We start from the raw sequence: 17,126 nt of genomic DNA, 5'->3' as shown, positions 1-17,126 counted from the left end.
GCTGTGGATCTTTCGCTGACTAAAATCCTTGTAGCTCCGAGACACCAGGTGTTTAGATTTTTGATCCATCCGGATCTTATTCTTTGTCTGCTGTAGGATCTGTAGGCTAATTTGGGCTAGAGGGGACCTCAGGAGGTCATCTAGTCCAACACAGGTCCCTAGATTTACTGTTGGAAATCTGTCTGTTCATTTGACTGTATGTTTACTTATACATGCCTGGTAAGATGCATGAATATCTATTTGTTAGAAAACAAGATAGCAGTGAGACAGCTCTATTACCCGATTTTGTACCCTTCGAAACTCCACCCTGAAAGCTTCACCCCTTCGGCATAAGGGGGTGGTTGGAGGGGGGAAAAAAAAAAAAAAATTAAAAATAAACCCAAACTGAATGATCTGTAGTGAGAGGAAAAATGCAGCTTCTCGAAATTGTCCCTTGGAGACAGACACTTGCTATTCTCCAGCCAGCCCCTTCCTGCGAGCGTTGGCGGAGCATGAACTGTGGTGTGTCAGTTGTGACTTCTCGCGCTTCAGCCTTTCCAAATGCAGTTTTGGCAACTTGCTGTTTTGAAACTGTTTCATTTCTTCCCCATTAGTATCAGTGAAGTGAAAAGAGGCTCACCAGCTTAATGGGCATATATTTATTACTGAGTTCTTCCTTCAATCATGTTAGCAGCGGGAAGAGCTGCTCATGCTGTCCCAGACACAGCAGAGAACAATGAATCTATCAGAGTCTAAACAGCATCCCTTTTGGAGAATAATAGCTTTTCTTAACAGTGTTGATGAAGAGCGAAGAGGTCCATTTGCAGTAAACTGTACTTTTTTTTCCCTCTGGTCTCTTGCAGGATATGGTAAAACGTAGATATATCGGTGGTCCTGCTGCTTCCTTTTCTTTGCGAGAAAGGAGCCTGTTTGCTGGTCCAAGGGCTGAACTTGGACCTTCTCTCTTCTGCAGTCTAAATATTCTTTGTGACACTAAGGTGGTCTGAGACGGGTCGAACATTTTAGGCATCATTTCCAGACTGTCAGAGGACAAAAGGCACCTAGGGAGCTTGGGCAGAAGTGTAGGTTAATGCACCTTAAAGAAACCATGCTAAATACTACTGTTGATGCTCTTACTCAGTTACAGACTGGCTTTGCTTCAGCTCATCCTTTGAGGATTAAGAGAGTTTCACATCTAGATTACAAATCAAATTAGATTCACAAGCTCCGTATGGCTAAAATAAGCTGAAACAAATCTGATCTTGAGCAACCTAGTTGGCGTAGCAAGCCTGGCTTCCAAAGCTGTACTTTAAACCGTGCAATGGCATCTAAGTCCTTCCACAACCCTGGTGCAAGTAATGGTTTTCTGTGAGTGCTTCTTACTCTGCTTAAGTCTTTCCAGTAGAATGCTGTGAGGATTAATTAGTTAATGTTTATTGAGTGCTGCGAAGCTGCAAAGTGTTATTTAAGTGCTATTTTTTTTTTTGTCAGTCGGGACTTGATTCTGTTTCCACCTACACTTGGTTTTGTATCTGTGTAAATCTGTGTATTGCACTGGAATTGCTCGTGGTTTCCAGTCCGGTTCCCAACGCCGAGGCGCTTGCCTTGCCGTGCTGCGGTGCAGGCGGGTATCTCAGCCGATGCTCTTCAACATGTGGATTTGTTTGAAGGCTTTCTGGTTCTGCAGACGGGCAGTAGCTCGTGGCGCTGTGATTCAACGATGCTTAGGACAGGGAAGGATTTTTCCATTAGCATCCAAGAAGAGCAGTGGCTTCTGGTGCCTCTTCTGCTGACTGATTTCAGTGCCAGGTGCAGGGCAGAAAGTGTATAGATACCCTTGGTGATTTGTCCCACGCACTGGGTCATTTGAGCTTTATCTCCTTAGAGCTAAAACCTTTTTCACGTAATGATTATTAGGAGCAGGGTTGTAAAAGGTCCATTGGTGAGATTTCCTACTGAGGAGCAAGTGTACACAGTGGTTTATGTTACCTTGTTTTCCATGTTTATTAGTAAAGCCAGACGTCAGATTCCATATATATTAGCAGGTAGGGTTAGGCACATCAGCCAGGCTTACAGACATTCAGGTGACATTAAATGTGGAACCAAAAGGTCTGGGATTCCACCATCGTAAATCTATAAACCTTGCTATAAAAGCATTCAGCCCTAACTGAATGCCTTGGCTGGAGCTTGTGGTGTGCGTTTGTCTCTATGTTAAATACCACTTTTCAAGAAGTGGGATTTTGGGACTGAAGCTGGAGAGAAGTGGGAGAAAGCCACGCAAAGCATGAGTGATCACACTCCTGGGGGAGAAGGTACGGGCGGAGGGCGAAGCAGAACGCGTTGTAGCTCTGTCGGGCTGCACCAAACGGCCTTGAGTTTGTCACTGGTGTTTAGTTTTAGTGAAATACTAAAAATAGATACTTATTTGTTTTCATGTTACCTGCTGAGAGGTTCTGGGGGTGCTGCCTGGAGTGGACTGACCACCATAAATGCCTTTAATAACTAGGAAGGCAGTAGGGAAAAATGTGGTGCTGTAAGAGAGGATGATGTGCTGGAGAGTGCAATGCAGTGGGCACTTGGGAGATCTTCATCCATAACCGTGTAAACTTAAAACCAATAAAAAAATCTCAGGAGCGTAGTGAAATAAAAGTGAAATGATATCAATGAGAAGCACCTGTTGTCTGGGATGGACCTCCTATTTCAGCAAGCAGGGCTTCAGCGGTGAGGCCATGGATGGGTGTTCTCCTCTAGCTGCATCTTCTGCAGACTCCACCTTCTGGCCAAAAGGGCTGCGAGGAGCAGTTTCAAATGGAAATGTCCCACGGTACTGCTGCCAAAAGGGATCATGCGAGTTTTCCAGTATGTTTAACCTTATAATGAAGATTAATATGAGCTAACCCTGCTGACGGGGTGTGGTGGAGCTGCTGCTGAGTGCTTCTGGTTCAAGCTGGTGGCCCTGGGGAAGGACCAGATCTGCTCAGCTAGATTTGTGGGAGATCTGTTTGGAAAAGGTGTAGTGCTTAAGTCTGGGATTCCTAAATGTTCTAACATAAAATCGTCAACTTTCATCAAATTCCCATTGGAATCCAAATAAACTATCTTTGCAAGCCGTGCTGAAGTCGGTACGAGCTGCAGGTGCTTGATGCTTTGGGATGTTTTTACATCTTGAGCCAAACCCAATTTGAGCCAGAACTAATCATTTAGGTCCCACCTTAAAGTCAACGGAGAGAAGCAAGCACTGCTGGAGTGCAGGTTGTCCAGCCTGTGCTGGACATCTAGTTGTGATGAGCCGAACTGCCTGTTTTCTGCCCGCTGACATAAAGGAAATCCAGAGAATTTGCTGCAGTAGGTCTTTATGATGTTGTAGATGTCTGTTAGAGGGGATGAGTCCCACCTCCGATGTCTTACTCTGGCCATTTGACTACCAGTTAAGGGATCTAGAATGAAATAAAAACTTGTTCAGAGTCATCACTGTCACTTGACACTAATGCGATGCCAGATCCCTGTTGCTGGTCTGAAGTGTTCCTCGGTGAATTTTCCAAGCGCAGTAAGTTATGCCTTTTGAGCAAGGCTTTCTGTTTTCTTTTTTTATTTTTTTTCCTCTGGTTTCGTATCACTTTAAACAATTGGGATTATTGGAAAGCGCATCTGGTTTTGGAGGCTGTCCCTCCGAATGGCCATGCACATGAAAGCAGCTTGCTCCCCTTCTTCAGAATGAGCTTTGCTGCATCACACGTTCTGCTCCCAGCACCCAATATTTGGAATTCAGTGTGGGACAGATAATCCGAGCTTTGCTTTAATAAACCTTGCAACTCCCGGAGTGTGAAACTACTGGCAATTTCTGATGGGGTGCAAACTCCAGGCTGTTACCTTATTAAAATCAAGATTTCGTGGGTGCAGGCGGGGTCTCGTAAAAGGGTGAGAACCTCCCTGATGGAACGGGAAGGGGACGAGCAGATTTTGAGATGGAACTCTGTCTCCAGTTGACTGGGCAGATGAAATAAATTAACTAAAAATACTCATTCTTCTGAGGATTTCCTCTTCGACCTTGTCTTTACTAGGGGAATTTTGCAAACTGTTGTGACTGATGATGGTGCAAAGTCTAACACAGGTAGACCACTTAATCTTTGCAGAACTTAAACTGCTGTGTTTTCTCTTGCACGTAGGGCTCATCTACCATGTGACTCCTCATTAGCTCTTTGAAAATAACTGTGCCTTGTCATTATGCATGTTTAACGTGCGGTTAATCAGTAAGGGCTTTTCTCTGTAGAGTTATTCCTGATACGGCGCATCCAGAGCACGCACCCGTGGATTTAAGATCATTTCCGTGTCTACTGCTGTATTGTGCAAGGGACTCGGATCCTGTTGGTGTGTACAGTCGAGGGAGGGAAGCGTTAGAGCATCTATTACAGATTCCCCGCGTCAAATCTGCCCTTCTGTCTCCATTGACTGTAGGGAGGTGGTTGCTGGCAACACAACGGAGTAGGCGGTGTGAATCTGTCAGTGCTCTCCTGACCTGAGACACCCGAGGCCAACTTCAGCGATGTAGTGGGTGGTCTGGATACTGCCAACCGCACTCACGTAGGGTGGAGCTGGCTGCTTGTTTTAGTAGCGTTGGAGCCTGCTGTAAACAAGGGTGAACGATTTGTAAACATGGTTTTCTAATCTAGGTGAAACTTTGTGTAGAGGGGGAAAAAAAAATCCCATCTTTGAGTCCAAGACCATGAAATCTTTCTGTATTTAATAGGAGGGAAGTTAATCTCTTAAGAATATCTGGTACTCTTTGTACTGTTTTTATAGTGGCAGGCGTTAGCTGGTAGATTTGGACTGGATATATTCTTTAAGGAAATACTTTTTTTTGAAAGCTATCTCTAAGCTGCGATTCTGCTGCTAAATAAGGAATGCTAATGAATGTCCTGTCAACCAAAGATCATATATATTCCCCAAGAGTCATTCCAGTCTCTAGCTCCTTACCGCAGCTTTGGTTCTCTTTAAGTTGTGGCAGTCTTTGATACCCTCCCTCAAACGTCATAAGCACGTAATGTTTCTGTATAACTGAGTTCAGTTCCTGAGTTCAGGGTTCTAAAGCTATCTGCTGTAGGTGGTGAGCAAAGTGGTGAGTATCTCTTCCTCAAAAAATTGTAGAAGAAACAGAATCCTGGGAAGGAGGGATGGAAATCTCATCCATCAGTCCAGTGTCCTGAAATGCTGGTGCTGGGAGCACTTGCGAACGGTCCTGGAGCAAATTCCTCCACGACCATGAAGGACATCTCCATGAAGCAGAGCCTGATCTGTCCTGGTGGAAGGTTGCAGTGGCCACAGACTGGAGAAACTTGTCCATCGCTGCCTGCTTAGGTTGCTGGGCGGATAGTGAAATATGTTAACAGTGCTCTAACGCTCCTGCCCCCTTGTCCTCTGGGCTTCTTTGGTGCAAACCCATGTATGAGCAGGTTTGGGTCTTGCACCCGAATTCGAATGGTGGCAAAACCCCTATGTAGCTTTGAGCCAGTAATATACAGCAAAGCTGATGTAAAGGAAGATCATCTATTACAGGAGACCCACCCAGTATAGGCTGACTATATTTAGAGATCATGGACCGAAATCTAACATAAATTGAGCACGAATCTGGAGTCATTCCACGTGCTCCAGTGAAGACGCTTTGGATTCACGCTAGTGTAAATGAGGTCAAAATCTGGCTGCTTCTCAAAGATGGCCGGAGAGATCGTGAATGAAATCCCCAGCAAAAACAGAGGCTTGCTCTCAGAAACGAGCCCCCCAGCTGGCAAGACTTGTCAGAGTACTGCAGCTATTGAAAAATGCTGCAGACAGAAAATGAATTAGAGGATAAAAAAGTGAAAATGAGCTGGCAGAATCTTTAGGTGACTCATCAGGTGCATCTTGTAAAGTCTCTTTCTGAGAAGTAATGAAATCGCATGTTCTAACAATATTTGCACTGCAGCAGGAAAATGCATAAATATTGGGATCAATTAATGAAATTAGATAATTTGACCAAAAAAGCCATAGCGCTGGCTCAGAAACCATCCCTCTTCCTTTTTGCTAGTCTTGGTGCTTGCAGTCGGAGAGGAAAATCTCGTGGTTTTGTTTCACATCTAAGATACACGAGACCTGGGCAGCCACAGGGTTACTGGGACGCTTTGGGTAGTCACCTGCAGCTCGAGGACTTCCACTTTCACCCCATGGAAGTTCTCGAGCTGGTGGGCAGGCGGGTGCAGAAAAGCCCTGGTAGCTGTCTGAGCATGCAGCCTCCCACCCTTTGGATTTTAGGATCGGTGAGGGTAGACACATCTTGTGTCTGCCAACCACAAAGATTGTCTCTTCATGTCCCTCAGCCTCTGTTTTTCAACTGTAAAATGGGGAATAATGATTTTCCTTAAAAAGGGAAGTTTTCCTCAGGAAAGAGCCCTGTGGATATGTGCATCAGCCTGTGACATTTAGATATCCCAGTAACTCATTGCACGCGGTGGAGTTCATCACGGAGCTTCAATTCCGGAGCGAGAGCTGAATTTGGAGTGAAATACTGGGGTTGCTGGTATCAGTGGGTCAATTTATGCTATTTATAATAGAGTAATTGCTTTATTCCAACAGTATTTTGATAGATTTATATTTGGGGAAGGCACTAAACCTCGGGTGAAGAAGAATGGCAGAACGGGGCTTAATTTATACCATAATCATGAGAAAACCTTAAGTGTGAATGCCTGTATTGCAGAATATGTGCACAGCGCTTGGGTAGGTATGCTGGTGGGTAATCGTGAACTCTCCAAGCAAAAAGAGCTATCGCCGTCTTCGGATTTATCAACAGCAAGAGCAGAACTCATCAGGTTAGCCTACCCTTGGCTTGGCACTGCTACAAGTGTTGTTGGAATAATTTGTCTGGTTTCTGGCGTCCTCGATTCAAGAGGATGTTGACAAATTGGAAAGATGTAAAAGAGCCACGAGGGTGGTTAAAAGATTGGCAAACGCGCCTTGCCAACGAAACAGCCAGTCTCCTGGCTCGGATGAATTTTGTATCTTTTTTTTTTTTTTTTCTTTAAGCGAAGGTTAAGGGGTGGCTTTAGCAGCTCCGAGTACCTGCGTGAAGAACAGAAATAGGCAGCGCTGGAGGCTGTCAGACAGAGGTGTAACAGCAAGCCAGTGCCTGGAAGTTGAAGCCAGACTTGAGCTGAACAGAACAGTTCTTAATAGTAAAAGCAATTGATCTGTTGTTGTATTTTACAGGAGCCCTGGTTTTTCATCCTTCTCTAGAATTATATACATCAAAATGGGGATTTTTTTTTTTTTTTTTTAAGATTATAATTTGCATTTAGGTGTAATTGATGGAGGAAAGCCCCCTGGCTTTATTAAACAGGGGGCAGACTATGGGTTTATGCCAGAGCATCTCTTGATGTTGTGCACCTACTCATTAGCTCTACCTGCACCTCACATACGATGTTTCTTCCTCGGTGCTCATAGATCTCCGCTGTCTGAACCAGATTTGAGGTGTTTTGATGCTGCTGAACTACAGTCAGTAAATAACAGTAGGTGCTCCTGAGAGTTTTAAATGAGATTTTTTCCTCTTTACGAGCATTTTTCGGTGCGTCTCCCTTGTGCAAAATGAAAACTAGTGGTGGCTTATTCTGAATCCAGGTTTTATTTGAAGAGATACTTCTTGTATTTCCCTGCAGGGCTTGCTCCACCTTTGTTCCCCAGCAAGCCTCGATTTCCGCAGGAAGCTCGTCCAAGGAGAGGCTGTGCTAAATTTACCTTGAGATCTACGTGCGGCAGAGTTACCGAGATAATTCTTGATTTGTAAAGCTTATAGCAGAGCGTGAAGTCTGGCTGTTGTTATTCTTTCTTACCATTCGATATAAGAAAGAATATCTTCTCTGCCTTGCTGGTCTTACTGGCCACACAGATTTGAAGGAGCTCGGTGTGTGTAAAGGATCTTTAAATACACCCTGGAAGGATGCAGAAAATGAGTCTGTTTTAAAGCAGTCCCTCGCGTTCGTTTACTACAGCAGCTGAAAGATGAATACTTGGGGTTTGGTATAAAACTGCACTGCTCGTTTTTTAAATGCAATGTTCTCTCTTATTTTTCTAGCTGTGGGGAGCTCAAAAAATAAAGCAGGTAATACGCTTTTTTTATATCTCATTATTGTTTTCAACTATTGCTGCTTTTTTCCTTTTTGCTAAGCGATGCCGTCCCCTTCTCCATTATTGACTTTGCCAGTTGCTGTTTTGTCTTGCCACAGAAATGTAAATGCAGAGAACACTGTTGCCACCAAAGAGTCTGATTTTTTTTTTTTTTTTTTTTTTTTTTTTTTTTTTTTTTTTTTTTTTTTTTTTGTATTTATATATTTTGATGTCTTCATTTTCTCCTTCCTGTCTAGTCAAGAGATTTCTTGTCTTCAGTCTTTTGAAAATAGTTTGACAGTTCTTTGGTAAGGCTTGTAACTGTGTCGTACCTTCCTCCTCTGCAGTCCCAGATCGCTTGGGGATTGATTTTTCATCCCCAGCCAGTTAATGCCGGTGCAACCTCCTGGGCTCACTGTAAAATCCGGTAAAAATGGGCCAAGTGAGCTTCGTTGTGTGTTTATCGGTAAAACAGATTTAGGATTTCCCTGGAGGTTGGGCTGTCCACAGCCGCCAGCGTTGGCTGAGAAGCTGCAGATGCACGTAAAGGTTGAAATATCTGGTAAATCCAAATCCCGTGGCATGTGAGGAGATTTTATCTGGGTGACCCTTATGGTGACAACCAGAGTGGGCCATGCCTGCCCGTTTTTATCCCAACTCAGCCGGATCCTGAAGCAGCATTTCAGGCTTCCTACGACGTGCTGTGCGGGCTCACGCAGGCATACCTGCAGACGGGGAAGATGTTCCTCTTCCTCGGACTGAATCCGTCAGCCGTGGCTGAGCCACACGAGTCCTTACGAGGGTCTCCTGCCAGCCATTCGCTTCACGAGCAGCATAAAGTGCTTTACAGCCTCGTTCCCTCCCGAGCAGGCAGTCCTGCCCTCCCCGTCCCTCTGCCACAGCGAGGGCTTTTCCTTTCTTTCACAGGGCAGAGTTTCAGTCAGGACATTAAGCTGCACCTCGGTGGAGATGCTGAAAACAGGCAGGGACAGAAAACAGGTTTCCCTTTTCCCCTCCTAAATCTGCATTCCCCCCCCGGGCTTAAGGTACAGCGGTGGGTGGCCTCTGGGGACATTACAGTACCGAGAAAGAGCCACTTTCTATATTTCAGGTTAAATTATTTACTTCTAAATTATTAACTTACGCTAAATTATTTAAGGAGAGGGGAAAGCGGCGGGAGGAGGAGGTTTTGCGGAGGCTGCCGAACAATGACTGCCTTTGGACGGAGATGCAAAAGCCAGGAGGGTGCCGAGAGGCACCGAAGTCCCCCCGTACTCCCTGGTTGAAGGTGCTATTTGCAGAGGCTGAGCGCTGGCTTCGCTGCGCCTTGCCAACTGTTGCTGTGCCTTCACTGTGTCTGTTTGCTGACTGTTTTACAGGCCATCATCCATCCCGATACAAACGAGACCATCTTCATGCCTTTCCGAATGTCAGGTATGGTATGTCCTGATCAGACAATCCTGAATTTTACTGGGGGTTTGTACAAAATGCTGTGTTTTTTTTTTTTCTCCTGTTTTTGAATTGCATCTTGTCAACATTTAGGCCAAGATCAGAAAGTAATTCAAATGCCTAAATCCTTTTGCAGTCAGGGAGAATTGGGATCCTAAATGCCTATGTGAGATCTAGTGCTTAATATTTTCCTTTCCTTCAGGTATTTTAACATGGACTGAAGCTAATGTCTTTTCTGGCATTTTTGAGGTATCTGTCACTATAATGGGCATTTTAATTTTGTAGTAAATAGCGAAGCTTGGTGCCCAACGAGCAGCTTAGGGTTTTACTCTCCAGGAGAGAACGGGATGAGCCCTGTTTTTCCATGTGGTACCTAATAGCCATGGCATCGGGAGCCCACGAAGGATCAGCTTGTCCGTGGCTTCACCAGGCTGCTTAATTATTAAATTGTCACCTCCTCCTTCCCATTTTGGGGTGTCCTTCTGCCATGCACAGGTCCACAGCTACCTCTACTGTGGGCTGAATAGCAGCTCTCTTGAGGATGCAAGTGTAGCCTTGGTCCTTTCCCGAAGGACCTATTTAAATAAATAGGACCTTTTCCATATTTTTTGGGGGGACTTCTTCGCCTGAATACTGGGCACAGAGGAAAAATAACAGGGTTGGCGGGTTTTGTTCTCCAGTTCTTTGAAGAAGGATGATGTTGAGGGTGAAGTGGAGGGGAGAAAAGCCAGGACCCACTGCTTTGCTGCCTTGTTCTGCATTTTTTAAAAAATTTTTCTTCCTCTCGGGTCTCTGCCCTTTCCGACTGTAAATTGGATCCATGAGGCTTAATTCAGTAATATTGGTAAAATGCTCTGAGACCTTCTAGTGGAAGTCATAGAGATGAATTATAATTAGCACAAAAATTGGCAGACTTAGCAGGGGAAAAATGTGAAGCATTTGATTTTTGTGGCGCTCAATAAGATTTGGGGTAAAGGCTTATCTCTAATATAGAGAGCTTTAACTTACACCTATGATTAAAATAATCCCTCTCTCCTCCATGATGCAAATATACTTTCTTCAGCTTATACCCTGTTCCTTTTTCTACTGACCTAGAAATAAATGAGCTCTCCTGGTGTAAAATCACTAGCGGAAGGGTTGATAAAGCAGATGGTGAAAGAGGGAGGTCCTACCTTTGGTGGCATGGTCCTGCTCCTTAACTGGCATGGACTCTGCAGCTTGTTAGATGGCTTCATGAGCATCTTCAGCATGCTATCCTGGTGGGACCAGGCTCAACAAGAGGGGAAGGGACACAGAAAGCTGGAGAGTTTTCTCCTGGGTTAGCGAGGGTAGGTTGTAGGAGGGTCTGATGAGCAACAGAGCTGGCACGAGGGAAGGAACAGATTGCATGACTGAGCCTGGGAAGGGGGGCAGGATGTCCCCCTTTCCGTGGCAGCAAGCCACTAGGTCAGCTCAGTTAGCACCACCGTGGCATCATCCAGCTCCTCCTGGTCCGGCCTGAGCAGCTCCTGGTCTGAGTTGTCATTCCTTCGCTTCTGCTGATTTGAGTTTTTGCTGGCTTGCCTAGCCCAGCTCAACGACACGATACCCTCTGAAGTGCTAATACCACGGTACTGGCACGGACTGGGTTTACTGGAGCAGGCTTTAGGGTCTAGATGTTACAAGTTTCAGGGAAACTCTTAGGCCGCAACCCAAGAAAAGCAAATAGAGGATGGGAAGGAGATTCGGCAAAAATCAGGAAGGAGGCTGCTGTAGTTGATGCTTGGTGCATCAGGTGTAGGTCCACAGATGTCCCCGTGGTGGTACGGAGCTGCTGGAAGTGAGTGCAGCCCGTCATGCCAGGGGTGGCTTCTACCCTAAACTGGTAGATGGCTTAGATGTGATTTTTTTTCCATCCCCAAACTGCGTATTAAAATGCATGCATCTCTCTCTTTTTTTTAATAGGTTACATTCCCTTTGGAACACCCATCGTAAGTATTTTAACATCTCTCCCCGCTTTGTTTGCGAGTACCAAGAAATGCATTTTTTAGCACTCGCAGACAATTCTCCAAATTCCACCTTACCTCCTCGCGACGCGTTCACACAGGGTTCCCACCTTTCCCATCGCACGTTAGCAAGGGCTTCGTCATGTAAAACCTGTCCTATGGACATTGTGCTTGAGGTTATTTATCTATTCAACGTCGTTCGCCCAGTCCCCTGCAACGTCTTCAGCGTTATCTTTCCCTTCTGGAAAGGGAAGACCAAGATGAGCTCATTGTCTGCAAAATACAACTTCTGCAACTCTCAGATTTCATCTTTGGACGCTTTTTTTTTTTTTTCATTCGCATGTTTTACAAGTCGCTTCCCAAACATGACGAGGCGAGGCCGGCGTCGTGCGCTCTCGTCTTGATTAATTAAAACGGCGAGTGCTTTCTGTGGGGTTATTGCTAAGGCCGTTTTTAGTTTGTACTTGTTATTGTGAAATTTGTAAGCATTTGGGTGCTCTCGATAGCGAAAGCCAGAAGGGAGATAATTCTGCCTGTCTTCCTAATGCTGAAACCTCAGCTCGTCTTCAGGGACAGGAACGATTAATTAACCACATTTTATGAATGGGGAAACTGAGGCAAAAGGTTTTGCCCCAAATCGCCCAAAGTTGGTACCAGGAGGTAGTTGGTCCTCCTAGCCGCCAGCTCTTGGCTCAGCTTATTAGATCACAGATATTAAAATGGTTGAAGGAGCAAAATCTGCTAAATTTAATCTTCCTAAACCCAGTGGACCGTGGCATAGTACTTGCTTAAAGGTAACGGTCCTTTCCCAAACGGCGATAGCGGGGTTGCTAGCACCTAAAAGCAGAAATCATCGCGGCTGTTACTATTTGTTGTCTTGCGTAAGGGTTTGGTGGTAACTTTGTATGGGGCATTTTAAAAGAAAAGGTTAAACAAAAATGAGTTAACGATCAAATTGACAATGAAATCGGCCCAAATCCAGAGCTGTCAGAGGAGCCGAGAGCTGTCAGATGAGCCCAATTTCACTAGCTGTAAAGGATAAACTGGAACCTCTTGTCATTTAAAAAAAAAAAAAAAAAAAACCCAAACGTTTCAAATGTTAAAATTAAAATGTAACATTTATGCCAATCGATCTGTGAAATTTAGTGACAAAATTGGCAGCCTGCTCTAGCATAAAAACAGTTTGAGTCTTGCATTTCACATAGGGGGATGGGATTTCCTCAAGAGAGACTTAATGTGCCTGCGGTGGGCTCTGGCTGAGCGAGCGTGGCTGTCCTCGCCCGCAAAGCCGTGCCAGCGTGCCGTTGCACCCGGGCTAATTGTCCCGGTGTGCGGGGGTCAGTTAAACGCCCTGCATAGATTCCGGCAGAGACGTGATCAGATTATGTATTAACAGGTTTACTGCCTATCAGTCAGTACGCGATGCTGCCTGTATACATGTTGGTCTTTTTTTCCCCTATAGCTAATGCAAAATAATTCAGTATGGTTTAGCTCGTTGTGAAAGGGATTAAGGTCTTGCTGAAAATAATCGTTTCTTTTCTGGCCGAAGCAGCTACTCCCCTGACACAACCAAATCCTGTGGCTGTTTATTCTTTCCCCGAGTTGCAATCATTTGCTTTTCTTTTTAGCCTCCGTCCTTTCCGTGCTCAGGTTTACGGTTCGACCCCAGAACCGGTTGCAGTGGCAGAGTGGGAACAGGATGGAGTATATGTAGGTGTAGGGAGAGTTTGTGTTTGCCCACCTAGATTTCAGCCCAGGAGGGAGCAAATCCAGCCGCTCGCATTATCTCCCTTTGCTGTAGGGGGGAGATGTGCAAGGCGGCTGCTGGGCTGCCTTTTACCCTAGGTTTGTGTCTCATCCCAGGGATGAAAGGCTCCAAGGAGGAATATTTATCTGCATTTAGGAAATTCAGCCCAAGACTCGGGCAGCGAGGATGGAGCAGAAGCTGTGCTGCTGTTCCTAGCTGCCACCCACAGCTTTAAGCACCTCATTTTCCCCAGCCCTTTAAAAATGGGGGGGGTCCTGTTGAGGTTTCGAAGTGTGTAGAGAAGACCCGGGTGTTAATACGGGGTTGCAGATGACTCTCGCTGACACACAAGGCGGGACTCGGGGCTTGCAAGAGGAGAGCTCGTAATGCAAACGCGCCGTGAGGCTGCTCAGAGCCGACGGATGTCCGAGCGGTGGCTTTAGCCCTGGCTTTGGGGCCACGAAGGGCCGTTCACACCTGATAGGCAATTAAATTTTGTAGCTGGTACTTTTCTAGTGTTTAGAAGCTTTTTTTATTTTGTTTTCCTTCTTAGTTATTTTTTCCCCTGACAGTAATTAAAAGTGAAATTGTACATTTCTTGACAGACTCTTGCACATATGGAGAGTTTGCATTTAAACGTGCCTCTTTCAGTCATACAGATTTTGGGTGCTCTTTTTTATTTATTTATTTTCCTCATTTATTTTTCTCGGCGCTCAGCTTCAGCTGACAATGTAAGTAGCTGCCTGCAGTCTTCCCTTTCCTCCGGAGCCTCATTAGCCCGCTGGCTTCAGGGGCGTAAGTCAGTCCTGGGGTGAGGAGGTTCATCGCCTGTTGAATTCGTTTGGCTAAGACCGGCAACAGAGTAATTAATGACAAGATCCGCATATTGAATGGAAGCAGTAAATTAGTGTAACTTGCACAGATTGGCGCTCGGCCAGCGTACAAAGTAGCTGTAACTTCACGAAAGGCTGTAGGAGGAAAAGCTGGAGGAGGAGGAGGAGAAAGGAAAGAAGATGTAAATGAAATCAGGCCTCCCAACCCTATTACCCTTTTGTTTGTTGTTATTTCTCTCATGTCCTTAAGCGTAGAAGTTGCCTCCTCTTCAACTGATGCTGCCGCAGATGTGCAGAGACGGCCTTAGCTTATCCCTCCTTGCGGCAGGTTCTCTGTGCTCTAACAGGGAAGTTTTCTTTCTTCTCAGCTTCTGTAGGGATAAACTTAAAGAAAATGGTGCAGAAGACGGCCTGAGTGTGGGAACGAACTCAGCCTTCCTGCCCAGATGCCTCGAAGACGTTGCAGTTCACACGAGTGTCCTGAAAGTAAATGTATTCGGAGTTAATAGGAGTTGTTCAGTCTTTATACTCTTAAAAAGATGCAAGTGTGATTTTGCAACAAGAAGCCCATCTTCTTCAGAAACTATCGGACATTTAAGGTGCAGGACGGGAGAAAAGGACAATGACGTTAGGAAGTATCTCTTCTTACCCAAGAACTCATCTTCCTGTCCATGTTTGTTGGGTTTATTGTTGAGAGTCCCATTGCTTTGCATCCCTTTCCTCTTCTTCAACTTCTTATGCTTTAAGAGGAAAGATTGTCATAAAACAAGGTAGGAAGGAGTCTGGCAGTGCTGCGTTTTGTGTAAGAGATGGGGCCTTTAAAGAATTGCAGAGGGTGTGCCTGTGGGGTATATTGAGACGTCCCAAGGATGCTCTCAGGACTGTAGAGGCAACATACGCGTGTGTGGCCTTGGGTGCTGCGATGGGTGATCTTGCAAAGCCTGTGGCATCTCGCATTCACGCAGCAGCAGGCAGCACCTGGCCAGATGTGCTGGGACAGGCTGCCGTAAGCCTCTGGGAGACGGCGATCGTCAGCCCGAGCTCATAACCCAAGCAGGAGTTTTCGCAGCTCGGAGCATGACACATCAACAATTCTCTTCTCTTAAAACAAAATTCAGGGTCCTAAACAGGAGCACATGTGCTTCCAGGTGACACTCTGGTCTTCAGATGTTCAAATCGGATTTCTTTCTTGTGCTTGAAACAGCAAATGTGCCAAAGGAAAATAAGAAAAACCCCCTTCGCTGCCAATAGTAACAATTTTGAACTCTTGCATTTGTGTGTTTGTGTTATCCTCCAGAAATACCTGGATGAAAGAATTGATTATATTTTAATGAACTAATCTTTGGAGAGTATCTGCTGCCAGACTCTTTTCAAGGTGTGTTGCAAGCAATAGTTAAAGATGCAAAGCTTTCACGGGCAGCTACGTTACCCAGCTTCTCCACTGGAAAATTGAGAGACAATAGGCTGAAGGGAGGTTCAATAACTATAATGAAATAAAGCCTTAAGTGAAGATACTTTATTCAAGTCATTACAAATAAGCTCGCTGTTTGCGGGCCTAGAAGAGCACTGAGACCAAACCAACAATGCATTTGCTAATGAGAAAAATCTCTTCTCTTGCAGGTTGTCGGTCTTCTCTTGCCCAACCAGACGCTGGCATCCACTGTGTTTTGGCAGGTAACGCTCGTCTGAACGGGTGGAGAACGTGGTGGAAAGGAAAGCAGCAGCTGACTTGTGAATAGAGGACAAACTGATGCACATGGCTTTTCTGCGCGGGCAATGTTCTAGTTAATGGGGAGATGATGTGGCTGGATATAATTAGGGAAAGGTTTGATAGGTCTGGAAGGGGCTATAAGCAAACGATCGGGTCTGCTTTCCAGCACTCGGCTATTTATGCCATCGCAAGGGAGATGCAAAATAGCCCGGGATCTCAAAATCACCTTTTTGGACCCATTTTGTACAGGTGTAAATGATTGCACAGTGTGTACTTCCATGAAAATGTAGGCCCTTAAGCTCACTCATCTGCTGTTTTGAAGACACCCTGTCAGGTAGTTGGGATCTTCCTTGGTGAATTCCTGTTGGAAGTGCAACGTGTGCGCAGGGCTGGGGGCAGGGGGAGGCTCCGTGCCCAGGAATTTTGGGAATAGCTGTGTGTTGCAAAGGCAAGGACCTCTGCCTTCAATGCGCTACAGGGGGTTTGGGGAAAAAAAGTGTGTGTGTAGGGAGGTGTTGATGTTATTTCCCATTAAAATCCTGGGAATTAAGAGTAAGCGGAGGAAGCGTGCACGTGAATGAGTTTTATCCGTAGTAAACACCCCACTTAAGTATAATTTCAGCACTAACTGAAATGCAAAAACAAGTTACTTTCAGACTTATTTTTAGTTGCAAATGTCTTTCTATTGTCTACAGTGTAAGTGATGATAGAGAATTATGCAGTTAAGAAACATCAAAGCAGAATGGGATCTGCCTAGTATGTTAGAAAGACTGCAGAACCGAGAATATATTGGTACGTGCCAGTAACTTGTGGTTTGGTGTATTTAGCTATACAGCTAAGGAAGTGAGGGAAGTGATGGTGCCCCTGTACTCGGCCCTGGTGAGGCCGCACCTCGAATACTGTGTTCAGTTTTGGGCCCCTCACTACAAGAAGGACGTTGAGGTGCTGGAGCGTGTCCAGAGAAGGGCAACGAGGCTGGTGAGGGGCCTGGAGAAGAAGTCTTCTGAGGAGCGGCTGAGGGAACTGGGGTTGTTCAGCCTGGAGAAAAGGAGGCTGAGGGGAGACCTCATCGCTCTCTACAACTACCTGAAAGGAGGTTGTAGCATGGTGGGTGTTGGTCTCTTCTCCCAAGTAACAAGCGACAGGACGAGAGGAAACGGCCTCAAGTTGCACCAGGGGAGGTTTAGATTGGACGTGAGGAAAAATTTCTTTACTGAAAGAGTGGTGAAACATTGGAACAGGCTGCCCAGGGAAGTGGTGGAGTCCCCATCCCTGAAGGTATTTAAAAGACG

General features: G+C 45.5%; 1 protein-coding gene across 1 annotated transcript in view; it reads left to right on the top strand.

The window, feature by feature from the left end:
- Positions 1-17,126, top strand: part of SFXN5 (sideroflexin 5) — a 92,961-nt gene that overhangs the window by 20,509 nt on the left and 55,326 nt on the right. Inside the window, exons 3-6 of the mRNA XM_019474968.1 lie at positions 8,078-8,104; positions 9,489-9,543; positions 11,503-11,528; positions 15,744-15,797. Coding sequence (XP_019330513.1) covers positions 9,525-9,543; positions 11,503-11,528; positions 15,744-15,797 — 99 coding nt within the window. The 5' untranslated portion in view covers positions 8,078-8,104; positions 9,489-9,524. The remainder of the gene's footprint in view (positions 1-8,077; positions 8,105-9,488; positions 9,544-11,502; positions 11,529-15,743; positions 15,798-17,126) is intronic.

Source organism: Aptenodytes forsteri, unplaced genomic scaffold, assembly GCF_000699145.1.
Source record: "Aptenodytes forsteri isolate BGI_AS27 unplaced genomic scaffold, ASM69914v1 Scaffold236, whole genome shotgun sequence".
Classification (NCBI taxonomy): Eukaryota; Metazoa; Chordata; class Aves; order Sphenisciformes; family Spheniscidae; genus Aptenodytes; species Aptenodytes forsteri.
The sequence above is the reverse complement of the archived record's forward strand: the minus strand, read 5'-3'. Positions and strand labels throughout refer to the sequence as shown.